This window comes from Heliangelus exortis, chromosome 23 (genome assembly GCF_036169615.1).
Source record: "Heliangelus exortis chromosome 23, bHelExo1.hap1, whole genome shotgun sequence".
In the NCBI taxonomy this organism is placed as follows: domain Eukaryota; kingdom Metazoa; phylum Chordata; class Aves; order Apodiformes; family Trochilidae; genus Heliangelus; species Heliangelus exortis.
The window spans coordinates 4,546,519-4,571,636 of record NC_092444.1 but is presented as its reverse complement, the minus strand read 5'-3'; the positions used below and the strand labels follow the sequence as shown (position 1 = coordinate 4,571,636).

At 53.7% G+C, this 25,118-nt stretch overlaps 1 protein-coding gene across 4 annotated transcripts in view; it reads right to left on the bottom strand.

Moving 5' to 3' along the window:
• The window catches only part of AGRN (agrin), a 121,933-nt gene that overhangs the window by 12,710 nt on the left and 84,105 nt on the right, over positions 1-25,118 (bottom strand). For all 4 annotated transcript variants that reach the window (XM_071767320.1, XM_071767321.1, XM_071767322.1 and 1 more), the window contains 18 exons: positions 21,367-21,588; positions 18,080-18,274; positions 15,721-15,921; positions 13,444-13,589; positions 12,290-12,395; positions 11,867-11,980; positions 9,633-9,797; positions 9,030-9,173; positions 8,786-8,910; positions 8,349-8,454; positions 7,779-8,162; positions 6,828-6,962; positions 5,479-5,606; positions 3,723-3,837; positions 3,338-3,457; positions 2,793-3,149; positions 1,589-1,781; positions 183-398 (listed from right to left, as the gene is read on the bottom strand). In XM_071767320.1, coding sequence (XP_071623421.1) covers positions 183-398; positions 1,589-1,781; positions 2,793-3,149; positions 3,338-3,457; positions 3,723-3,837; positions 5,479-5,606; positions 6,828-6,962; positions 7,779-8,162; positions 8,349-8,454; positions 8,786-8,910; positions 9,030-9,173; positions 9,633-9,797; positions 11,867-11,980; positions 12,290-12,395; positions 13,444-13,589; positions 15,721-15,921; positions 18,080-18,274; positions 21,367-21,588 — 3,172 coding nt within the window. The remainder of the gene's footprint in view (positions 1-182; positions 399-1,588; positions 1,782-2,792; positions 3,150-3,337; positions 3,458-3,722; positions 3,838-5,478; positions 5,607-6,827; positions 6,963-7,778; positions 8,163-8,348; positions 8,455-8,785; positions 8,911-9,029; positions 9,174-9,632; positions 9,798-11,866; positions 11,981-12,289; positions 12,396-13,443; positions 13,590-15,720; positions 15,922-18,079; positions 18,275-21,366; positions 21,589-25,118) is intronic.

The window sequence follows — 25,118 nt, the reverse complement described above, 5'->3', positions numbered from 1 at the left end:
AAACCTTCTACGACTCTAAGAGCTTCTCCAAACCTCTGGGTCAGGCTGTGCTCCCCAGCAGGGTCTTCAAGAGAGAAATCCCAGCTCCACAACCACCAGGCACCTCCTGGAACCCATTAGCAGAGCACCAGGACTCCTCCATCCCCAGGAGAAGCAGCAAAACCCACTCCAGCCTCACTCACACAGCCATTTGGTCTTCTGGAGCTCCTCCAATGAAGAGATCCGTGTCCAGGTTGAGGCCATCAGTGCCGGTGGGGCTCTCCCCACTGATGTGGGGTTCTCCATCCACCGAGAGCATTCCCGACCGCCGGTTGCGGTTCACAACCAACTGGTGCCACCTCCCGGGCTCCAGACGGACCTTGCTGGTGAGGACACCTGTCCCAGAGCCCGTGTTGAACCTGGGGAAGAAGAGGAAGAAGGATTGTGACAGCCCTGCAGCCAGGTGACATCCACAGCATGGGGGTTGATGCATCCCGAGGAGAGGAGAAGATGAGATGAGAAGATGATCACTCAGGAGCTCCTCTCCTTCTGTTCCCACCCCAGGACCAAGCTGCACTCAAGAGCATGATGCCCAAAAGGCTGAGAAGATGTTGAGAAGTTGACAAGTTGAGAAGATGAGAAGAAGATGAGAAGAAGATGAGGAGAAGATGAGGAGAAGATGAGGAGAAGAAGAGGAGAAGATGAGGAGAAGAAGAGGAGAAGATGAGGAGAAGATGAGGAGAAGATGAGGAGAAGATGAGGAGAAGATGAGGAGAAGAAAATGAGAAGACGATGAAAAGAAGATGAAAAGAAGATGAGAAGAAGAGAAGAAGATGAGAAGAAGATGAGAAGAAGATGAGAAGAAGATGAGGAGAAGATGAGGAGAAGATGAGAAGATCACTCAGGAGTTCCTCTCCCTCTCTTCCCACCCCAGGACCAAGCTGCACTCAAGAACACGATGCCCAGAAACTCATCTGGACTTTGCAGCCTCCAGCAATCCACCCTTCACCTCATTCCAAATCTGCACCTTTGGCTTTTGGAACTGGAAAAATCATTTCAGCTCGGATTTTCTGGTCTTTCTCCCCACTCCCCCACTCCATTTTTCCCCCCTCTTCATTTCTTTTTCCAGTACAAAAACAGCACCCAAAAAACAGCCCTTGCTCAAAAAACAAATCAACCTCCCACACCTTGTAGGTTTTCCAAATTCCAACAGAAATAAGTGAGCTCACTTTGTTGGAAAGTGTCACAGGGAATGAATCCCCTTCCTATTCCTATTCCACACTGGCCCAGGTTCCCAGAGAAGCTGTGGCTGCCCCATCCCTGGCGGTGCTGAAGGTTGGATGGGGCTTGGAGCCCCCTGGGCTGGGGGAGGTGTCCCTGCCCATGGCAGAGGGGTTGGAATCAGATGCTCTTTTAGGTCCCTTCCAGTCTGGGCTTCTCCAATTGGAAAAACATATTCCTTTTTTTTTTTTTTATTTATTTAATTCTGTTTCTCTGCCTGCAAGCCAAAGCCCAGGGAAGGTGGAGGTGCTGGGTCTCCTGGTGGCTCTCCCTTGTTCTACAAGGACCATCCTTCTTCCTACAAAGGGCTGAGGGGATGGGCACCCACCTCAGCTCCACGAAGCCCCCAACCAGTGCCAGGGAGATGAAATCTTTGCCTCGGTTCTGCCCGTTGTAGAGCAGGAGCCCGGTGAGCTCCAGGGTCCGGAACTCCATGGCGATGCGCACGGTGTGGTAAGCCTTCATCATCTTGAAGGCCAGGTAGGACTTGCCACCAAAGCTGGGGATGAAGTACCTGATGGCTGCAAGAGCCAGGAGAGAGAAAGGAAGAGGGGATGAAGCAGAGGAAAGGGATGGGAGGACGGGGAGAGAAAAAAATCGGAGGATAATTTGGGTTGGATGGGACTTCTGGGAGGTCTTCTAGTCCAAGCCCTGGCACAACCCTGTGTACACTTTCCTAGTTCTGCTGCAGACACAGCTCCTCCTAACTCAACCTGCTCTTAGATAATTGTTATCTGTCCTCCCAGCAGCCCACCACATGACAGATTTACACTCATCACCCCAGGCTTTTATTTCTTGCAACTGAGATTTATTTTTTTTCCCCAAAGGATCTAGAAGACCAATCACTATTCAAATTACCAGGGCCACCCATTTCCAGCAGCAGCTTTAAGCTTGACAGCTTTAGGGAGCAAACTTTTCAGGAATAAGCACTCACAACCACTGGGGTGACACCAAAGTGCCACCAAAAAAGAAGCCTGCAGCTGGCTGATAAACAGCTCTGAGTGCCAGGGAGTTGAGCTGGGATTATCAGCACACATCTCCTGCTTTTGGAGAGGACAGTTAGGACCTGGCTCTCTCTATTCCAGAGAAAAAAAAGCAGAAGCTCACACAACCCCCATGCTCCAGGGTTCTCTGATAGATCAGAAGTGGAGCCAGGAAGAAATTGCTCCTGGCACCTCCTCACCTCTTTGTCCCTGCAGGACTGGTTATGGGGCTGGCTTTGCACGTGTCCCCACCTCTCCCCATCAGCACGTGGTCAGTGCAGCCCCAGAGAATCCCAGAAAGTGGGAAAACACCTCAAAGACCATCAAGTCCAACCAGCAACCCACCACCACCAAGCCCATTAAGCCACCTCCTAAAGTGCCACATCTACATGGTTTTTTTTTTTAAGACCTCCAGGGAGGATGAACCCCACTCTTCCAGTATGGAATTTTTTGCTTCATCTCCCATTGAAAACCCAATCTCCCCAGCTGCAACTTGAAGCCCCCTCCCCTTGCTGGAGGGTGGAGGAGCCCCAGGTCAGAGGCACCTACTTTTCTCACAGACAGCTCCTCCTTTGCCTGCTGGGCAGCTGCAGGTGAAATCCTTTCCATCATCCTCACAGGTGCCCCCATGGAGGCAGGGGTGGGAGTCACAGGGCCTCGGGGGCTTCTTGGTGGGGGGGGGTTTGCGGCGGGCGGTGGTGGTGGCAGGGAAGGTGGAGGTGCTGGGTCTCCTGGTGGCTCTCCCAGCTCCTGCCAGCTTGGCACTGGGTCTCCCCGTGGTGGCAGGGTGCAGGAGGTGGCTGGTGGTGGTGGCAGCAGCCGTGCTGTACCTCCGGGTGGTGGCTGGTGCCATGGTGGTGGCCGTGGTGGTGGTCAGGGTGGTGGTGAAGAGCCTGGGGATCCAGTCTGGAGGCACAAACAGCAAAAGGCAGCTGGGGGTTGGTGCTTTGCAGCCCTCTTTGCAGCTGATTGGGCTTTTGGGAGGTAGAGAGGTTGGGGGGATGGATCTCCAAATGCCCAACAGCTCCCCCCTCTCTCCGCTCTCCAGGTCCCAAATTCTGAGGGGGGACTGATGGCAGCAAGAGAGGACTCACCAAAGTCCATAAACTTGACATGGTCCTGCTGGGGCTTCTTCACCAGGATGGTTTTCTTCTTGGAAGCTCTGATCTGCTTCAGCAGGGCCCCTTGGACATCAGCTGCTGTGTAGGAAGTGGCTGATGGAGAAAGGAGAAAAGCAAGGGTGAAGATGCAGGCCCACCTTGCACTTCCCCTCCATCACCTCCAAAATCATCCAAATCATTCCCTTCACCAGGAAAAAGATGTTCCTCCTCCCACCTCTTCTCCCATCACCTGTCGGTTTTGCTGAGCAGAAGACACCTTATTCCCAGGGAATTTTAAGCAGCTCCTTCCATGCTCCTTGCTCCATCCACACCCCACTGGGAGGGTTCCTGGTGGGATCAGCAGCAGGGTGGCCCTTACCTGGGTCAAAGTGGGACTCCACGATGACACGGACAGCACTGCTCTGCCCCAGGTCTCGGACACGGATGCTCCTGAAATCCTTCTTGACCTCAGAATTACGGAAAAGCTCATCCAGCTGGCAGGGAGGAGGGAAGGGAAAGTGAGGAAAGGGGAGATCCCAAGCCAAGGGTGGTGGTTCCAGACGGTTCCTGTCCTTACAGGGAGCATCAGAGGACCCAGAGACAGCACAGGGCAAGGGAGCTGCCCCCCTGGCCCCATGGAGAGGAACAGAACAGAACCAACCACTGATCCCTTGCAGCTCATGGAGAGATTTTTCTCTTGTTGATCTCTTCTAAAGCTGTGTAAACCTGCTCAGCCCCTTGGGACAATCCCATCAGGAGCCACTTTGCATCTTTAAGTACCTGGCTGCCTTTAAAACCTGGCTCTCAGACACTGCAGGAGTTGTCTGAAGTCACATGAAGGAGACAGCACCAGTTTTCCCTCTATAAATTGGAGCATTTTGACTCCAGAGGGGTAAAGGAGCACATCACACCCAGGGGCATCTGCAGGGAGCTGCAGAGGGACAAGAGGGCTCTGAAGCCCAGGGACAAGAGGTCTATGGTAGGAATTTCCAGCTCAGCCACAGCTGCCCTGAGGGTCAGAAGGTCTGTGCCACATAATCCTCCAACCTGGGAAAACCAGTCAAGTTTTTTGCTTTCTTGGAGCATTCACCCAGTGATGAAGCTTTTTGTGGTGCCTCTTTGCATCCTCAGACAGGAGCCACTGTTGGACTGGGAACTATTGCTGCTGTGACCCCTCTGCTCCATGTGCCAGGCACACATCTGCTCATCAGACTGCACTTGGAACCAGCTCTAAACACACAAATCCCCTTGCAAAAATGCTTTGTTCTTCCTGTGCCTCACTGCAAGCTCCAGCAGAATGTTGGTTCCCTACCCAGAGCTTCACACATCACCACCCAACATCCCCCCACCCCAAGAGCTGGCAGTGCCAGGGGGGTTTCCTGAAAAAAGAGACTGGCTTTACACAAGCAGCTTCCCAGGTTGTGTAGATTCATTGGAAAGGCAAAGGGGGTTTGGATAGGTTTGGGTTTTTTGGTTTTCTCCAAGGGCTTGGATATGTTTGGGGTTTTTTTGTTTTCTCCCAAGGGCTTGGATATGTTTGGGTTTTTTTTGTTTTCTCCAAGGGCTTGGATATGTTTGGGGTATTTTTGTTTTCTCCCAAGGGTTTGGATATGTTTGGGTTTTTTTTGTTTTCTCCAAGGGTTTGGATATGTTTGGGGTTTTTTTGTTTTCTCCCAAGGGTTTGGATATGTTTGGGTTTTTTGGTTTTCTCCAAAGGTTTCTCCTGGAGATGAGGACACTTTGAGAAGGCAAAACCTCTGATCTAAAGAGTCCCATCACCACCAGCCACATGGAACAGGATAAATAAGGATGGAACCCACTGGCACAGCACATGGTTAATAACTCCTGGAGAGTGGACAAACCCAGAGAAAACCTCCTGGACAGAACTGGGGCATCTCCTTCCACCCCCTAAGTGCCCACCCCAGCCAAATGCTGTCCCTGACCCCAAGTTTTGTAGGTTTAAGGCCACCTCAAGAAAGCACCCAACAGGAGCACTGCTCCTCCAAGGCACCAAACACACTTTGCACCTAACTCTCTGTGCTCTCACTTGACATCAAGGCCATCTGTCCCCATCCCAGTGCAGGACTGGGATGGAGAACCCTGGCCAGCCCCTGGGTGAAGGGGGAAGGACTCACCGCGCTCTCGATGCTCCTGGCTGTCTCCCCAAAGAGCTCAGATTTGGGGTCAGCCATCTCAGGGGTGTAGAACAGCTCCTGGCCTTCCACCTCCTCCAAGATGAGGACTCCTTGGAAGACTTTGGTAGCTAGGGGGTGGGAGGGGAAAGAAGACAAAGTTGGTTTTGTGGGCAGGGGACAAGCACGTGGTTGAGGACCATGAGGAGCATCGGAGTCCCTGGGGGGGCAGGGGTGATGGCAGTGTGTGGGTAGTGCCAGTGTTTGGGGTTAGTCTGGATGGATCTAGGAGAGCAGCATGGAGGATTAGTGTCAAAGAGGGTGCTGGAGCAAGATGGCAAAGACCAGGCTGGAGATGGCAGCTTTTACCATACGGTTTCCTCTGAAATCCGGCCCGGGTAGGAGCCCCCCTGCACAGGCTGATAACAAGAGAAAGACATTAGGCAGAGCAGCACACAGTCAACATGGCAGGAACAGACATGGGCATGCAAAGAAGGGGCAGAGAAGGGCTCTGGAGGAGGAGAAAACCTCTGTTGGGAAGCAGGGAAGCAGCCAGCTGAGTGGCTCTGGAGAGTTCTGTAAAACCAGAGAGATGCTGCAAGAGGAACCCAAGGTGTGGGTCCCTTCCAGAGGAGCACAGAGGTAGCTACAGAAAAATCCCTGCTGGGGGTGACACGGGTGAAAAGGGGGCCAGAAGAAAAGGGGATGTCCTGCTGGAAACCCCAAGGAAGAGAAGGACCTCAGTGAGGTAACATCTGGGAGGCAATCCCAGAGCAACAATATTTAGGGTTAACGAGGATGTGAACCAACACTCGGGCTGGGCAGAGGTGGCTCTGGTTTTCCTCAGCATGGAGAGGGTGAAAGGGACTGGAAGGAGGCAAGAGAGACCCAGCCAGGTCACCAGAGCAGTGTCAACCCCAGAGAAACACTCAGGCATCCCAGGAAGCTCAGCAGGGACATTGGGACCACCACCACTCTCCCTCCCCATCTGTCCTGCTCAGCCCAGCTCCCTTTCCAGAAAATGGGAATCCACAAAAATCCCTCATCCCAGTTGTCAGCTCTGCAGAAGCCTGGGCAAAACACTGCTCAAAGTTTGAAGGCTACAGCAGCCAAGGAAGAAAGTGGGCACCTAGGAGAAAGTTTGGCAGCTGGCTCCAACATGTCCCCACGAATGTCCCCTCAGGGACACTCCAGCCCTATGGTCAGGCAGAGGAATGGGGCTCACCCTGCTGCTCTCCCCACTGAGCAGCTTTGGGTTGGCAGCTCTCCCTTCTCCTGCACCCTGCCAGGGCTCAGCCTGATTCCTGAGCACCAAAAAGGAACCCAGAGCCCAGCTCTGGGGACAAACTCACCTGGACAGTTGGTGCCTTCTGCATCAGCAGCTGGGGTCTTGCCATCCGAGCAGCATCCCAGGGGGGTGTTGTAACACGTGGCCCTCTCAATGGCTGGGGTGGAAGTCACTTGGCTTTCCTCCACCTCCTCCTCTCCTGCAGGGCAGTAAGAGGAGCATTGACCTCCCTCTCAGAGGCTGAGGCACAAACTTCATTTCAGCTGAGCCATGGTTTAACCCACAAGCAACCTGCCAAGCCCAGGATGCTCCCAGCAGATACTCATGTAATAAATGTTGATGGATTTGTATTCCTAACCAGTAAAATTCAGGAAAAGAATTAAACTGAGAAAGAAGTGAATATGGGGCTGGACAAAGCAGTTGAGACATGGAATTTTCCACTAAAACAGTGTGAACAATACCAGGCCCTAAAGAGGTTAACTTCTGGCTCGAAGATAATTAAAAGTGTAAAACAAGTTCTTAAAACAAGGCACTGCCAAGGCTAAGGAGGCACCAAAGGAATGGGAACACCTGCACAAAAAGAACATAAAGATGTCACAACCAGCAGATAAGGGGAAAGTTCTGGCTAGGGTCTGATATTGCCTTGTAACAATATAATGAAATCAGTGAAATCAAGAAAGGTAAAAAGTTCAAGCCTGAGGAAGACTTCTTACTTCATCTAAAGACCCCCTGACAACCCCTGGATAGCTCCCCAAAAGAAGGAGTCCATATATTCAATATTCACCCATCATGAATATTATAATGACAGCTTGTACTCCTATGAATATGTATGTAACCCCACCTCCTTTTGAATATTCATTGAATTGTAATCAATAAAAGGGAATTCCAGAGTTTTAGGGCTTGTGGTGTGAGTGGAGCCTCCCCACGCCCCCAGCACTGTTTTGCTCATTGCAATTTTATTAATTAAATTAAACCATCAACAGAATATTGAGTCTTGATCATTTATAACACTCACCAGCAGAACCTGCCCCACTGGATTCTTGGTCTCCACTGCTTCCCATCTCTTGGTCCCCACTGCCTTCTGCACTGCCTGACTCACTGGATGCAGGCTGGGTGGTGGCCAGGGCCACTGGAGCAGTGGAGAGAGGGTGGACAGTGGTCTGGTACCCCCCCTGGGTCACCCCTGGAGTGGTGGGGGGTCTGGTGGTCGTGCTGTGCCTCGTTGGAGGGTGAATTCTTTCAGTAGGTTTGGCTTCCAAATCTGGGGAGCTGGTAGCCAGCTCGGGAGGTTCTGGAGCCTGGGTGGTGAGCTGCAGTGGTGGAGGAGGAATGAACTTGTCCAGGGGCAGTGTGGGCAGCACTGTGGGTGGGGAGGTGTGGCTGGTGTGTGTGATGGACTCTGAAAGGAGCAGCAAGACAAGGGGAGGTTAAGAGGAGAGGGCTGGGAAAAAAAAAAAACCAACAAAAAAAAAGCTGGCTGTGACCCCAGGGAAGAGATTGCAAGCTCTTAGGCACAGAGAGTCCCAGCACTGGGAGGGATTGGAGCTGGATCTGGGTCCAAATATCAGGAGGTGCAGACACTCACCATGGCACTGCCCCGTGTGCTTCACTGTGATGAGCTGGCCCTGCCTGCAGGCAATGGTCCTCAGCTGGCACTGGTCCCCATAGGTGACACCATCAGAGCCACACACCTGGGAGGCAGAGGAGGAAGAGGAGCTGCACCTCTGTCCTCCTCTGAGGCAGCAAAACCCAAAATGCCAAGCAGGGGGAGGAGGTGATGGGCTGCAAAAGGGTGGATCAGGGAATCCCAGGAGGGGAGCAGCTCAGAGGTGCCAGATGAGACACGGAGCTCCCAGATCTGCTGGAAGCCACCTGTGACTGCCCTGTCACCCTTCCCCACACACCAAAGAGTGGTCAAATTTACTACCCTGCTTCTCCTGGGGGGGAAAGAGACACGTGGAGCTGGCCACACATCCCCCAAACAGCACCCAACCTCCTCCCAAGCTGCCCCCCCCCCCAAACCTTGGTCATGTTGGCCTCCGAGCAGAGTGGGGATGGGCACTCGCAGTGGGCAAACCCATTGACTTCCACACATGAAGCCCCAAACTCACAGCTCATCTCCTCACAGGATTTAGGGGCTGATGGATCTGGGGCAGGGAGAAAGAAAAGAGGGAAAGAAATGATGGATAAAGCGGGCACCAGCGATCCAGGATAGACCAAATCCAAAGCACCCATTCCTCAGCACTCTGGTGCCTGGCTGCCTCACCTTTCTCACAGCCAGTCATGCCCAGTTTGCTGCCATTGGGGCACTGGTTGCATTTCATGCCAGTGATCCCAGGCTTGCAGGAGCACAGCCCAGTCATCTGCTCACAGTCATCACGGACAGAGCCCACCGGGTCACAGCTGCAGGCTGAGCAAGGGAGGAGGAGAAAAAAAGAAGTTTCAGTGGTTGGCTGGGGGATTTGTGGAGCAAAACCAAGAGAAGAGGGAAGAGATGGGTGAAGGGGAGCGAGCACCATGCTGGCTGCTTACTGATCAAACCTCCATCTCCACCCTCTGACCATGAGGTGATGCCATTGAAATATGTAGGGACACCAGGGCTCCTGCACTCTGGGCTCAAGAAGCCCTAAAAATGTCTGGCCAGGGAGCAGGGCCATGGAAGGAGCCCCCACCTCCTTGCCAAGCTGCACTTTGGGCAACAAGAGCACCCACTCAACGCTCCGGGCCACCCCACCCCGTGTGGCGCGAGCCACTCTGCCAGAAAAACCCCTGGGAGGTGACCAAAAAATACTAGGTTTTGGAATAGCCTGAGGGGTGCTTTGAGCCCTGGGGAGGAGCAGGGCAGGACTGAGGGAGAGGGGAGACTCACGGGTGCAGCCACTCTTGCTGTCAGTGACGATGCCACGGAAATTCCAGAAGCCGGGCTCGCAGCGGTCACACTTGAGCCCCCCCACGCCGGGCTTGCAGGAGCACTGCCCTGTGCCTGGGTCACAGGAGCCCCCGTAGGAACCATAGGGATTGCACTGACAGGTGCCTGGGAGACAAAAAGAAGGAGAAGGTGAGGCTGAACCTAGCCCGGGGGGCTGGGGGATGCTCCAGAGGGATGCTGGGGGATGGTGTGGGGGGGGATGCTCTAGAGGGATGCGCTGGAGGGGTGCTGTGGGGGGATGCTCTAGGAGGGATGGTGGGATGCATCTTGGGGGATGGTGTGGGGGGATGGTGTGGGGGATGGTGTGGGGGATGCCATGGGGGAATGCTCTGGAGGGATGCTCTAGAGGGATGCTGTGAAGGATGCTCTGAAGGGACGCTGTGGGATGCTCTAGGAGGATGTTTGGGGGATGGTGTGGGGGGATGGTGAAGGGAGATGCTGTGGGGGATTGTCTGGGGGATGCCCATGGGGGAATGCTCTGGAGGGATGTTGTACAGGAATGCTGTGGGATGCTCTAGGAGGATGCTTGGGGGATGGTGTAGGGGATAGTCCGGGGGATGCCATGGGGGAATGCTCTGGAGGGATGTTCTAGAGGGATGCTGTGGGATGCTCTAGGAGGATGCTCAGGGGGGATGCTGTGGGGGGATGCTGTGGGATGCTCTGGGGGGGGGGAGATGCTGGAGGATGCTCTGGGGGCTCTATCCAGGTGAGGGGACCAACTGTGAAGCCCCCCAGCTGCCCAGGCAGTGCAGGGCCAGGGTCTGATGCTGGGCAGGAGGAGGTTTCACCAGCTGCTCCCCACACTGCCACAGCTCCTCCAGGGGAACCAAACCTCCAGGGATTAACCCACTCGCTTTGCTGTCATCAAGAACTCATCTCTCATTAACATCAAAGAGGGAGGAAGCTATTAGAAGTTTATTATTAATTCATTAATTAGGAACTTGATGGAGGGAAATGATCCAAAGCTAGACAGAGAGACGCTCCCTGCATCCACAGGGAGCAGCAGAAAAGGGACGTGGGGCAGAGCTGGAGAGAAAAGGAGACCTCAGGAGCAGCAAACAGGGTGCAGATGGACACCCCCAGGGTGCCAGGGGTGGGGAAATGGCACTTCCAGAACAGAAATGGCAGGTCCAGAACAGACAGCAACGGATAAATCTGCCCTTGGGGCTCCAAGCTGCTGGTTAAGTGGTTATTACCTCCTGATGTTTGCTTCCTGCCAGCACAGGGACAGAGATGGGACAGAAACCCTTGGGAAGCTGGAGGGCAGGGGACAGGATTTCCATTGGAGACACAGGGGAACATCACTGCAAGGCTGGAAGGGAAATGCTCCTCTCCTCCCCAGCATCCCTGACCAGCTGCCCCAAGCTCTCCCAGCCCCTTGTGGGCCAGCACCCACCTCACCCTGTGGCCCAGCCTTGCCAGGAGATCTCCAGATGTGCTCTGAATGCTGCTGCTTTTTAAAGGAGCTGGCACAGCACACAACATCCTCCCCAAGCAGACCCCAGCCTGGCATGAATCTGTGGGCTACCGTGTTGCCCTGAGAGGTGGCCACAGCCTCAGCTGGTCAGAGTTTGCTCATGCCTTGCAAAACCTGTCTGAAGTGCTGACTCTGGTAATGATTTAATGAATATTAATGAGAAGTTAATAGTCAGCCCATAATAAACCAGCTCAGCTTCCTGCTGGGTGCAGTCACCCACTTGTCACTGCTCCTCTGGTGGCTTCCAGAAGGTCCTGGGTGAAGCCCAAAGCCCTGTCCCACCTCAGCCTGCACTGCAAGGGGACAAACAATGTTTTTAGTTGGAAAAGCCCTAAACCTCTATCCATGGTGTGAAGGTGCAGAGGGCACAGCCTGGCCCTAGGGGCATCTCCTGGGGTGTCCAGCAGGGACTCAGCACCACACCAGTTCTGAGCCACCAACCTCTGCCTGCATTTCAGAGACACTTGGACCTGGAAGTTGACTCAAGGCTTCTGAACCAACCAGAGCATCACCAGTAGGTGTGCACATCTCCACCTGGGTGTGCTGGGAGCCTGGGATCAACTTTTTTTGAGGCTGGGAGGTCACTCGTTAGATAAGGAACGTCCCAGGTTCCACCTCCCTTTGCTTCCTCTGGCACGGGATCCCAAAATCCTCCCTCTCCCTGAAGGTCTTCAACACCCCCCCAGTTTTCACTCACTTGGGCATCCAGCTGCACCCACTCCAAGAGCCAAGGTCATGTTGTCTGGGCAGCACCCATAGATGGTCTGGCTGCAGTGCACAACCAGGAGAGGTGGTGGGGTTGTGGCAAGGGCTGCAGAAGAAGGGGGGAGAGGCAGAGGTTATCCTGGGCATCCAGGCTGCTCCAGGGATCAAGCAGCATCCACATGGAACAAGGGGATGAGGTGAGGTCCTTGGCCAGGGAAAGCAGAGGGAAGGAGGCAGGGATGATGCAGCAAGGATCAGGGTGGACACTGTTGTGTCCTTGCTTAATTTTCTTGTCCTTAATGTCCTGTGATTTCCTTGCTTAATTCCAGGGAAAGGGGGACACGTGGCACTGCAGGGCATGGGGTTGGGGACAGGATGTGACAACCTAGGGGGTGGCTGCCCTCAGGGGACTCACCAGGGCAGGGTCCTTGGCTGGTGACATGGAGGTCCTGGCGTTTTTCACAGCGTGTCTTCTTCAGGTGACACTCATTGGTGTAGGTGACCCCGTCAGAGCCACAGACCTGGCAGGACAGGGAGGGGAAGGTGATGAGGGCACAGGGAAATGGGGAAGGAAGGAAGGAAGGAAGGAAGGAAGGAAGGAAGGAAGGAAGGAAGGAAGGAAGGAAGGAAGGAAGGAAGGAAGGAAGGAAGGAAGGAAGGAAGGAAGGAAGGAAGGAAGGAAGGAAGGAAGGAAGGAAGGAAGGAAGGAAGGAAGGAAGGAAGGAAGGAAGGAAGGAAGGAAGGAAGGAAGGAAGGAAGGAAGGAAGGAAGGAAGGAAGGAAGGAAGGAAGGAAGGAAGGAAGGAAGGAAAGGAAGGAAGGAAGGAAGGAAGGAAGGAAGGAAGGAAGGAAGGAAGGAAGGAAGGAAGGAAGGAAGGAAGGAAGGAAGGAAGGAAGGAAGGAAGGAAGGAAGGAAGGAAGGAAGGAAGGAAGGAAGGAAGGAAGGAAGGAAGGAAGGAAGGAAGGAAGGAAGGAAGGAAGGAAGGAAGGAAGGAAGGAAGGAAGGAAGGAAGGAAGGAAGGAAGGAAGGAAGGAAGGAAGGAAGGAAGGAAGGAAGGAAGGAAGGAAGGAAGGAAGGAAGGAAGGAAGGAAGGAAGGAAGGAAGGAAGGAAGGAAGGAAGGAAGGAAGGAAGGAAGGAAGGAAGGAAGGAAGGAAGGAAGGAAGGAAGGAAGGAAGGAAGGAAGGAAGGAAGGAAGGAAGGAAGGAAGGAAGGAAGGAGGCACTCTCTGGGCCAGGGAGCATGTGGGGAGGTGAGAAGGGACAGGAGAGGAGAGGAGAGGAGAGGAGAGGAGAGGAGAGGAGAGGAGAGGAGAGGAGAGGAGAGGAGAGGAGAGGAGAGGAGAGGAGAGGAGAGGAGAGGAGAGGAGAGAGAAGGGGGAAAGGAGAGGAAAAGGAAGGGAAAAGGAGGGAAAGGGGAAGAGAAAAGAAGAGGAGAAGAGAAGAGAAGAGACGAGAAGAGAAGAGAAGAGAAGAGAAGAGAAGAGAAGAGAAGAGAAGAGAAGAGAAGAGAAGAGAAAAGTTAGAAGAGAGAAGCAAGGGGTGCAGGAGGCAGGCCAGGTGGGTGCTTACCGGGCTGCGTGGCAGTGCCAGGCAGGTGAAGTCACAGACACAGGGCTCATCCTCAGCATCCTCATCCCACCAACCCCCGTAGTGCCGGCACCGATCCTGCTCACACTCACTGCCATCACCTGAGCCTGAGCCCCCCGAGCCACACTCTGGAGAGAAGGAGGAGAGGGTGACAAGGGGGTGACACCAACAGGGGACAGGAGCCCAGCAGCAAAGCTGAGGAGGGACCTTCCAGAAGGGCATGGAGTGATAGGACCAGGAGAAATGGCTTTAAACTGGAAGAGGGGAACTTCAGGTTAAATCTTAGGAAGAAATTTTTCCCTGTGAGGGTGCTGAGCCCCAGGGTGTCCCCAGAAGCTGTGGCTGCCCCATCCCTGGGGGTGTTGAAGGTTGGATGGGGCTTGGAGCCACCTGGGCTGGTGGGAGGTGTCCCTGCCCATGGCAGGGGGTTGGTTACATGGTCTGTAAGGTCCCTTCCAACCCAACCCAATCTGGGATTCTCTGATTCAGAGGGGATGGGGACAAAGCCCTGTCCCTGACACAAAGCTGTGCCCCTATAGGGGAAGCAGCCCACAGCTACCCATCCAACTCACTGCAGATTTAACCTCTCAGCACTGCCAAGCCCCAGCTCCACACATATTAAGATGTTTATGCCTGGACCACAGGGAAGGTCCCTCTGCCTTGGAGAAAGCAGATTCTCCCACTGCTGTCACAAGATTGTGCTAAATCTACACCATAAGAGATGCTTTAGCAGGTGGCCTGAGGTTTTCCTCTCTACAGCATCATCACAGGAGCCAAAGCAAGGATCTTGTAGCCACCAGTGCCCAAAGGCTACCTGGAGATCAGCTGGATTGACACACATGGGAGGAAGCCACAGTTTAACTCCATGATTTATCCAGCTCCTTCTCCTGCTTTCCTGAACACAGAGGGCAGGAGGGAGATAAAGATGGAAGCCAGAGCAGAGGAAGGGCTGGGGCTTGGGTTTGGCTTGAAATTAATTTTGGCAGATATTTTTAACAATCTATAAACTCTGTCCCTGGCCTGGCTGCCTCTCCAGAAGATGCTCAGAGCTTCAGCAGCAAGAGGGAGATGGGGCTGATTTCAAAGGCTTCTTAAAGGGGAAGTGGGGGAAGAAAAACCTGGCCTGTCTTATGGAGTGATCAAAGGCTGAGGTTTGGCATTACACAGAGAATTATTTAAGATCTTTTCCCAGAGGGACATCAACCTGAAATCCCCCAGGGGAGGCTGTGATCAAACACCATGTTATGTCTCCCCTCCTCCCCGAGCTCTGCCACAGCCCTGAAGTCCTTTCCAGCCTGACTACATCTGCAATGAGGCAGAGAATCTCAGCTCAGGGGTCAGAACATCAGAGCAGGGAGGTTTTAGGTGCCTCCTGTGCTGGGAATTCAGAGAGCACTGAGAAACCTTTGCAGGGTCCTGCTCCCAAGCAAAGCACAACCAGCCCTGTGACCTCCCCACCTCAGCGGTGGCCACAGGGATGGTCCTGGAGCGGGTCCTAAGGAGGCAACTGGGCTGGTGAAGGGACTCGAGCACAGATCCTATGAGGAGAGGCTGAGGGAGCTGGGGGTGTTGAGGCTGGAGAAGAGGAGGCTCAGGGGAGACCTCATCACTCTCTCCAACTCCCTGAAAGGAGGTTGGAGCCAGGGGGGGGTTGGGCTCTTTTCCCAGGCAACTCTCAGCAAGACAAGAGGGCACAAGAGGTCTCAAGTTGTGCCAGGGGAGGTTTAGGTTGGACATTAGAAAGAATTTCTTTAGGGAGAGGGTGATCAGCCATTGGAATGGGCTGCCCAGGGAAGGGGTGGATTCTCCATCCCTGGAGATATTTCAAAAGAGCCTGGATGTGGCACTCAGTGCCATGGGCTGGGAACCACGGGGGGAGTGGATCAAGGGTTGGACTTGATGATCCCAGAGGTCCCTTCCAACCCAGCCCATTCTATGATTCTGTGATTCTATGAAAAGGAAGACAAAAAAGTGGCAGCCAGGCTCCTGTCCCTGCTCTGATTCCTCTCACAGGAGTGGGGAATGAAAGCAGAATTTATCTCCTTCCCTTTCTGCCTGGGGCTTCCTCCCTCCTCACCCACCTCTGGATAGCAGGGGACAAAGGGAGGTGGCAGGCAGCGCTGGGTGACAAGGAGCCAGGAGGAAAGGACCAGGACTCTGGGGACACTGGGGATGTCCCCAGGGCACCCCATGAAGCAGGTGTGATGTGAGCCAGCAGAGCAGGGAGGGGAAGAACCCACAAGGAGATGGCAAACCCACCGTCCTCACACGGCCCCATCCTGACCACCTCGATGTTCTTCTGCTGCTGGCAGGAGGCCACCTGGAGCTCGCAGGGGTTGGGGTAGGTGAGGCCATCACTGCCACACAGGGGGGCTGGGGACTGTCCCTGGCAGCGGGGACACACGCACTGCCCGGCCACGCAGCGGCTGCCGAAGGAGCAGAGGCTGCTGCCGCAGGACTCTGTGGGGAGGAGAGAGGGCAAAACACAGTCAGAGCTTGGAGGGACACTTTGGAGACCAGCTGTCACCAAGCTGGAGACCACCAAAGCCATGCACTCCTTCCCCAGTGCAAGTTCTCCTTCCCCAAGTCCTCCCTCCCCAACCAAGTCCTCCATTTCCAACCAAGTCCTCCATTTCCAACGAAATCCTCCTTCCCAACACAAGTCCTCATTCCCAAGTCCTCCTTCTCCAACACAAGTCCTCATTCCCCAAGCCTTCCTTATCCAACCAAGTCCTCCTTTTCCAACCAAGTCCCCCTTCCCAACACAAGTCCTTCTTCCCCAAGTCCTCCTTCTCCAACACTTCTTCTCCAAGTCCTCCTTCTCCTCTCCAACACAACTTCTCCAACACAATTTCTCCTTCCCCAAGTCCTCCTTCCCCAACCAAGTCCTCCTTCCCCAAGTCCTCCTTCTCCAACACAAGTGCTTCCTCAACCAAGTCTTCCTTCCCCAACTCAACTCCTCCTTTTTCAACACAAGTCCTCCTTCTCCAAGTTCTTTTCCCCCAAGTCTTTCTTCTCCAATCAAGTCTTCCTTCCCCAACCAAGTTCTCCTTCTCCAACACAACTTCTCCTTCCCCAAGTCCTCCCTCCCCAACAAAAGTCCTCCTTCCCCAAGTCGTCTTTCTCCAACCAAGTCCTTCTTCTCCTCTCCAACACAACTTCTTCTCCAACACAACTTCTCCTTCCCCAAGTCTTCCTTCTCCAACCAAGTCCTCCCTCCCCAACCATGTCCTCCTTCTCCAAGTCTTCCTTCCCCAATGCAAGTCCTTCCCCAACTCAACTCCTCCTTCTCCAACACAAGTCCTCCTTCCCCAAGTCTTCCTTCTCCAAGTCCTCCTTTTCCAACAAAATCCTCCTTCTCCAACACAAGTCCTCCTTCCCCAAGTCCTCCTTCTCCAACACAACTTCTCCTTCCCCGACTCCTCCCTCCCCAACCAAGTCCTCCTTCTCCAAGTTCTCCTTCCCCAAAGCAAGTCCTTCCCCAGCTCAACTCCTCCACCCTAACCACTCCTCCTTCCCCAACTCAAGTCCTCCTGCAATGGACAGGTGACAATCCAGAGGATTTCTGCATGAGGGGATCAGGATGAGATCTAAGGGAGAAATTCTTCCCTGGGAGGGTGCTGAGCCCCAGGTTGCCCAGAGAAGCTGTGGCTGCCCCATCCCTGGGGGTGTTGAAGGTTCGATGAGGCTTGGAGCATCCTGGGCTGGTGGGAGGTGTCCCTGCCCATGGCAGGAGGTGAGGGAATGGATCTTTCAGGTCCTTTCCAAGCCCAGCTATTCTGTGATTCCCATCAGCACCTCCCAGCAGCTTTTTCTAGCACACCACTGCTACAATTTCATTTCTAGTATGAAATCCCATTTACTCTCCCAGTGACTTCAGCTTCCTCCTGCTCACAGGAGGACACTCAGAGCCATCTGTCACACTTGGTTGTTCTTCTCTCCCAATTTTAGAGAGGATTTCCATGCAGAGTTCATGCTTGGAAAGCCAGCCCCAGCTGGCTGGGTTTCATCAGGCTCAAAGCATTGCTTTTACTGTAGGAGCAATTTGTTCTAATGAAGAACCTGGGCTGGGCTTTTAATTCATTAAGAAATTAGCACAGAGGGTTCCCTGGGCTGGGGAGGAAAGAAATGAGGAATTAACCCCAAGGAATGGAGGGAAGGGAAAGCTCCTGAGATGGGTGAGCAAACTTTCCAGTCTGCTGGTAGCTGTTCAGGTGGTTTTAACCCAATTTCTCTGCTTGGTTCCATGGACATCAGCCCAACTTCTTTGCTTGGCTCAGACAAAAAGAGGGCAGAGCCCCATGCAAAGGAGAAGCTGCTTGAGAGGCTCAAGGTGCCCAATTTTTTGTGAAGCCACCAGGGAAGACCACAAGATGAAAATCCTTAGGCAGAGAGTCTCCAGGTGCCCAGCCAGGAACCAGGCTGCTGGGTGTCCCTGGGCAAGCTGGAAACCCCCCAAAAACGAGGGAAAACCCCAAAACAAGCAACAAAACCCAGGAGGAATACTTAGGGAGACCTCTCCACCCCTCCCAACCCTGGTGCCACTCTCGGAAATGCCACCGGCAGGAACGGGAGGGATGGAGGGATGGAGGGAGGGATGGGACTTAGCCAGACTCACTGCAGTCTCCTTGGGAAGCCACCAAAATGTTGGTTTGTTGGGTGCAGGCCCTGACATGGAGCTCACACTCGCTGCCATAGGTGTTGCCATCAGAGCCACAGACAGGCTGGGAGGAGGGGACACACTCGGTGGGACAGACACACCGCCCCGTCTCTGCCTCGCAGATGGCCCCGAACTGACACTTCCCACAACGCTCTGCAGAGACAAGGAAAAAAAGCAGGAGGGTTGGAAGGCATCATGGAATCGTTGCTGCTTGGAAAAAGACCCCCTGGGGATCAGCAGGAATGGAAAACCCCCACGGAGGTGTTGGGGCCACCTGGGGCGCTGATGAATCTGTCACAGTTAATACCCTGGCCTGGCAATTAAATGGGATGCTGGATGATCCCTATTAATTCCCTGGTAAAGGAAGGAGAGAGAAAAAGGGAGAGAAACTGGTGGGTTGGAAACTAAACCACACAGCTTTAATGAAACAGTAGTGATAAAAAGGAAAAAATGCCTAAATCTATACAAATATACAGGAAAATTGATCCCACGGTCCCCTCCTTTTCCCCCCAATAAGTCTCTGCAGGGCAGCCCTGGGAAAATCCAGGCTGGAATCCTGGAAACAGGAGCAGTTGGGAGCTGGAGGCAGGAACACACAGATTCAGGATGGAAAGGATCAGGAGCACAAGGAGACAAATGGATGGAATCCTCCCAGGATGCTGAAGCAAAGGGAGAGGGGAAGAAGAGGGGGAAGGGAATGGAAGGGAAGGGGCTTGACCCTCATGATCCCTCCAGTTTATCCTGAGGATGAGGTGGATGGGGTGGAATACTCTGGTCAATTTTGGTCATTTATCTTGTGTGTTCCTCCCCAAAGGAGGGTTTCAGGTGGGACCTCTTGACTCCTTTTCTCCTTCCAGAAGGCAAAATGTTCCTCAGAGCAGAGCAGTGTCCTTGGCTCTCCAGCAATAACTATAAACATGGAATTTTATCAATCCCAGAAGCACACACTGGGTGAGAAACTTGCTGTTAATCTGAGCAAGTAGCTGAAAGCAAGAAAATTAACAAAGCTAATTAAAAAGAAAATTAACAAGCTAGAAAATTAACTTTATCCAGGCCCAAACCCAAACCCAGGACATTGTCCTCCCCCAGGTCGGGTCCCCAATCCTTCCAAGTCAGCTGTGAATCACTTTGCAGGGTTACCTCTTGCTGTAACATCACAAACATTGACTTTTACAAGGAATATTATTTCCTACTTTCAATAGAAGTAAAAAAAATACCAATTTTAGGAAACATTTTTTCACTAAAAAGGTTGTAAGGCCCAGACAGTGGTGGAGTCACCATCCCTGGAGGCATTTAAAGGGCATTTGGAGCTGGTCTTTAAGGCCATGGTTTAGTAGTCAGATTGTGGGGGTGCTCAAAGGTTGGACTGGGTGAGCTTGGAGGTCTCTTCCAACCTAAAATCTTCTGTGATTTTGTGAAATCTATAATTATAACATCTATAATTATAAAATTGTTTCGTTTCCAATTCTGACATGAATCAAGAATTCAGGGCTTCAGGGAGATGGCAGGAATTTTGTGCTGCCTTCTCCCTGAGGAGTAAGTTAAAAGTTAAGATTTTTTTGCTCTGTGGGGAGCAGGAATCCCAAGGGACCATGGAAAGGAAGGGCTGGAGGAGGAGGGAGGATGGGAAGCTGGAAGGCAAGAACAGCTTTTTCTCTCCTTCAAACACCCCTCTTCCCTCCCTGCCATTCAATTCATGAAGAATTTGGCTCCAAGATGGGTTTTCTTTTTTTTTTTTTAATTTTTTTTTTTCTTCATACAGCACCTGCTGCCTTGGCAGGGAGGAGGGAAGATGCAGCAACCCCTGCTGGGTTTCTGCAGGCTGTTGGCTGGGAGGTTTCTTAGCCAGAGCCCAAAGCTTGCAGCCACACCTGGGCACCACGAGTGGGCAGAGGGGATGCTCAGGGCAGTTTGTGGGCAGACAAAGGCAGCTTTACCCTCCAGGCCTGACAACCTAAAGCACCTGCATCCTCTAATTACAATTTTTTCTGACCTGAAGCCCCTCAAGCCATCTGCTATGCTGCACTCAGGAGTTCCAGGGGTGGGCAGAGGTCTTCCTTTCCTCTCCTGCCTCAAAGCCCTTCCCACAGCACAGAATGATCCCCACTAGGATTGCACAGCACAGCTTAGAGACCCCAAAAGCTTCACCCCAATCCTGCACTGACAAGTCCCCAAACCCCTGGGTGGGACCCAGCACCAGCTCCAATACCCAACCTGCAGGTTGGGGGGCAGGAAATCTGTATTACTGGGAACACTGGGAACAACCTTAGCAGATTATGTCCCAGCTGGGGCTGTGCCTGTCTGCATTTTCTGCCCAAGCTTGGAGGTGGAATTGTTATGGGATGGGGTCCTGGATAAAGGGGGTTTTCTGTCTTGTGCTTTTGCTTTCAGCTCAGGCTCTTGGAAGGAGCTGCACTTGCTGAGATTAGCAGCAAGTTTCTCAGACAGTGTCTGCTTCTGGGACTGATAACACTTGATGTTTAGAGTTACTGCTGGAGCCTGGTGTGCAGAGCCAAGGACACTGCTCAGCTCTGAGGAACATTTTACCCTTCAGAAGGAATAAAGAAATCCCACCTGCAGCCTCCTTTGGGGAGGAATGGACAAGAGAGATGCCAGAACTGACCAAACAGAGGATTCCATTCCATACACCTCATACTCAGGATAAATTTGAGGGATCACAGCTTCCAGCTTCCTGCCTTTCCTGCTTCCCTTCCTTTACCCATTCCCTGTTTTGCTCCAGCATCCTGGGAGGATTCCATCCATTCCTCTCCCTGTGCTCCTGATCCATCCCAGCCTGAATCTCTGTGTTCCTGCCTCCAGCTCCCAACTGCTCCTGATTCCAGGATTCCAGCCTGGACTTTCCCAGGGCTGCCCTGCAGCCTCAGTGGTGACGTGAGAGTTACTGGGGGAAAGGGGGAAGGAAGATGGGATCAATTTTCCTGTACATTTGTATATATTTAGTAATTTTTCCTATTTATCATTACTGTTTCATTAAAACAGTGTAGTTTACTTTCCAACCCATCAGTCTCTCTCCCTTATTCTCTCTCCTTCCTTCATCAAGGAGAAGGGGGGGATTATTTGGTGTAATTGCCAGCCCAGTGTCAAACCTGACAGATGGGGTCGAGTCACGCGCTCCCCGCGGTGCCAACCCAGGCACCCCAATAATTTTATCCCTTTCTCGTGCTCCCAGACTTCCTGCTCCTAAAGAAGCAACCCAGCTGCCCTCTCCCGAGATGGGCTCTTACCACAGGGTCCTTTGTGTTTGATTTTGATGTCCCTCTTGAGGACACAAGCCATGGAGCTGAGCTCGCAGGGGTTGCCGTAGGTGCGGTTGTCGCTGCCGCAGACGGGGTCGTAGCGGCCCTGGCAGAGGTGCTGGCACTCACACACGGCCTCCTGGTTCTTCACCACACACCTGGCCCCAAAAGTGCACTCCACGCTCAGGCAGGGGCTGGGTGTGCCCAGGTCTGCAGAAAGGGACAGGAGAAAAAAAACAGGCCCCAGGTCTCAGGGTGATGCTTTAACGGGCGGCCCAGGGCACGGAGCGTGGCGCTGCGTGACAGCGCTGCCCCCCCATCCCTGCTTCCCACCCCAAAAAGCTCAATGGAAGGAGATCCTGACTTTGGAACCACCCCAACCTCTGCTTCCTACCCCAAAAAGCCCAATGCAAGGAGCTCCTGACCTTGGAAGCACCCCACACTTGCTTTCCACCCCAAAAAGCCCAATGCAAGGAGCTCCTGGCCTTGGAACCACCCTACACTTGCTTTCCACCCCAAAAAGCCCAACGCAAGGAGCTCCTGGACTTGGAACCACCCCAACCCCTGTCTCCCAACCCAAAAATCTCAATTGAAGGAGATCCTGACTTTGGAACCACCCCAACCCCCGCTTCCCACCTCACAAATCCCAATGCCCAGAGCTCCTGACCTTGGAACAACCCCAACCTTTGCCTTCCCACCCCAAAAAGCCCGGTGCCCAGAGCTCCTGGCCTTGGAACCACCCTACACTCTTTCTACCCCAAAAAGCCCAATGAAAGGAGCTTCCGGCCTTGGAACCACCCCAACGTCTGCCTCCCACCCCACAAATTCCAGTGCAAAGAGTTCCTGACCTTGGAACCACCCTACACTTGCTTTCTACCCTAAAAAGCCCAATGCCCAGAGCTCCTGGCCTTAGAACCACCCCACCCCTGCTTCCCACCCCAAAAAGCCCAATGCCCAGAGCTCTTGACCTTAGAACCACCCCATCCCTGCTTCCCACCCCACAAATCCCAATGCAAGGAGCTCCTGCCCTTGGCACCACCCAGCCCCTGGCACCCTCCATGCCAGCCCAACATGCCCAGCTCAGCATCTCCCCCATGCTTGGCAGAGGTTAGGGATGGGAAGCAGGCACAAGATCTTCTCTCTGCACTCCAGGGACTCCATCCCATCCCCATCCTGCCCTAAGGGAGCAGCCAGAGGTGGGATCAATCCTCTGGATCTCCCCAGTCTCTGGGTCTCTCCCAGAGCCCCCAGCCAGCATCAAGAAGGAGCTGAAGGAAGGCAACAGACTGAGGCTCCTTGTTGCCAAGAGGGGAGCTGGTACTTCTTCTCCCCAGGAGCAGTGGTGCCATGAAGTCAGCTCTGGGGCAGAGGACAGGGCAGGAGGCAGCAGAAAAGTCAGGATGGGTCTCAGTGCCTCCTGGACACTCTGTGCATCCTCCCCCAGAACCTGGCATCTGCTGCTGAACCCTCAGGAGCCAAAAAGCTCAGGCAGGGGCAGTTCCTTTGGCTGAGGCTTCACATCCTCAGAATCACAGAGTCCTCTCCACATCCCAATGCCCTCTGTGGCCACTGCCAGGAAAATCTGGCTGGAAAAGGACAAGGACAAGGACACCTGCATTTGGCTTCTCTCCTCCTGTCTCTCTCCTTCCCCTTCCCCTCCCTGCCCCTTCTCTCCCACGCTGGGGTTGGCAAAGCCAGGGATGGAGAGAGACCTGGGAGAGCCCCAGCACTTCCCAAGGACCCTTCTGGAGACTCAAGAGAGAGAGAAAAAGCCCTGAGGGTCTGAGGCCACAGATTGAACCCGTGCTGAACACTGACACGGACACAGGACACAAAAACACAGAGGTGGGGAACAGACAAGGGAAGCCAAGGTGTGATGGATGCAACAGGCAGACACAACACAGCCCCAGCAACACCTGGAGCCAGGCAAGCACAGAGCCACAGCCTGGGGGGAACAACAAAGCCCCCAGAGCCCCCTGGAGTGGCACGGGGAGTGGAGAGGGGCCACAGGTTCATTTTCCTCCCCTCCTGAGCCCAAGGTGGTGAACGGGCAGGGCAGGAGTCTGGGAAGCAGTGAAAAGGGCCCAGGGAGGTCTGGATTTGGGGTCTGGCTCTAGGGAAGCATCAGCCAAGGCAAAACTTTGAGCCAACTGTCCACGAAGGAACAGGGAAGAAGGGGACAACTCAGGACATGGGCACTGCTTCAAACCACCCCATTTCAGCCAGATCTGCAGCTTCCCTGCAGGAGGAGTTGATGAGCAGCTCCCAAGGACCAGGAGCTTCTCCCTGGGATGCTGCTCACATCTCCTGCTCGTGCCTCACTTTTTAGAAACAACATCTCTACCCCAAGCACATCCCCCAGACACAGGGAGACCCCCAGAGAAAGGGAGGACACCCTGAGCTGGGCAGGAAGCAAATCCAGAACTTCACTTTGGAACCCAAATTCCCCCTCTTGCCTTGGGAAAGGAGTGAGGGGGCAGGGAGGAGCCAGGCCTGATGGAGAGAACATTACCCTGACACTTCTCACCCTCCTGAAGCAGAGCAAGCCTGCAGAGAAGCAGCACATGAAGTTCCTTCACAGCTTGAACCACAGCCTGTGAAATGTCCCTGCAGATGCCAGCGGGAGTTTTGGCACCAGTTTTGATGTGGGTGGAGACAGGGACCTCCTGAGCAAGGACCTCAGATCCCAAACCTCCTTTGATTCCTGCTCCTCCTCCACCTTGTAGGTGGAGAAATCAAGTCCCAGAGCAGAACTGCTCATTCTGATGGACTCCAGGGCACTGATCCTCACCTGCTGGGCAGAACCCTAACCAAGCCCTGGGGACACCAAACTCCCCTGCAAGCCTTGACACTCCATCACCAGCTCCATGGGGCCATAGGGGAGTTTTTGTGGAAAAGAGCACAGAGAACTCTTTGTTGGCTTCCAAAATGCCACCCAGTGCTTTTTGGGATTCTGGGAGCCCTGCACAGCCCCTTTCCTGCTGGACACACATTGCAGAGAGCAAGGGGAGAAGCAACCACAGAGCCCCAGGCAGGCAGAAATCTCTGGGAAAGAGGAGGTGGGGAAACAAGGAGGGGGAGGAGGGGTGTTAGTTGGGGGCAAAAAAGGAGAGGTAAGATCAACCAGGAGCAGTCCAGCCTCTTGTCTCAGCCAAAGAAGGGCTTGCTAAGGGCTTGGGGGGGCTCAGAGCACCCACCTCTGCTCCCACTCTCCTTCGCCTCGAAGGGACAGAAGCATCGGACAAGACCCCGCTGCCCTCCCAGGCTTTTCCATTCCAGCAGGAAGAGTTTGGGGTGTGGGATGGGAGCAACCCCAAGGCAACCTCTCCATCCCAGGGGGCTCTCAAGGAAAACTAGAGAGGAGGGGAGCAGTGAGGAGAGGCCAGGAGTGTCACTGGGCTACGGAGAAGGGGAGAAAGCCGACCTCCTAGCAGAGATGTCCGGGTAGGGAGCAGGAGGGTGATGCGAGGACACAATTCCTTCCTCCAAACAGGGAACACTGTAAAACACAAGACACAGACGAAAAGGAAAGAGAGAGAGAGAGAAAGAGCACAGAGGGAGAGAGCAGAGAGAGGCACGGAGGGAGACAGATGAAACTACAGCCACCTTCCCTCCACCTCCTGTCCACGTCGCCTTCATCCCCTCCCTTCTTCCTCAACTGCACCATCAAGGTGTAGAAGCAGAGATTTAAAACCCAAGAGGTTTAAAAACCAAGGTCTGGGCTGTTTTGTTTGGCTTTG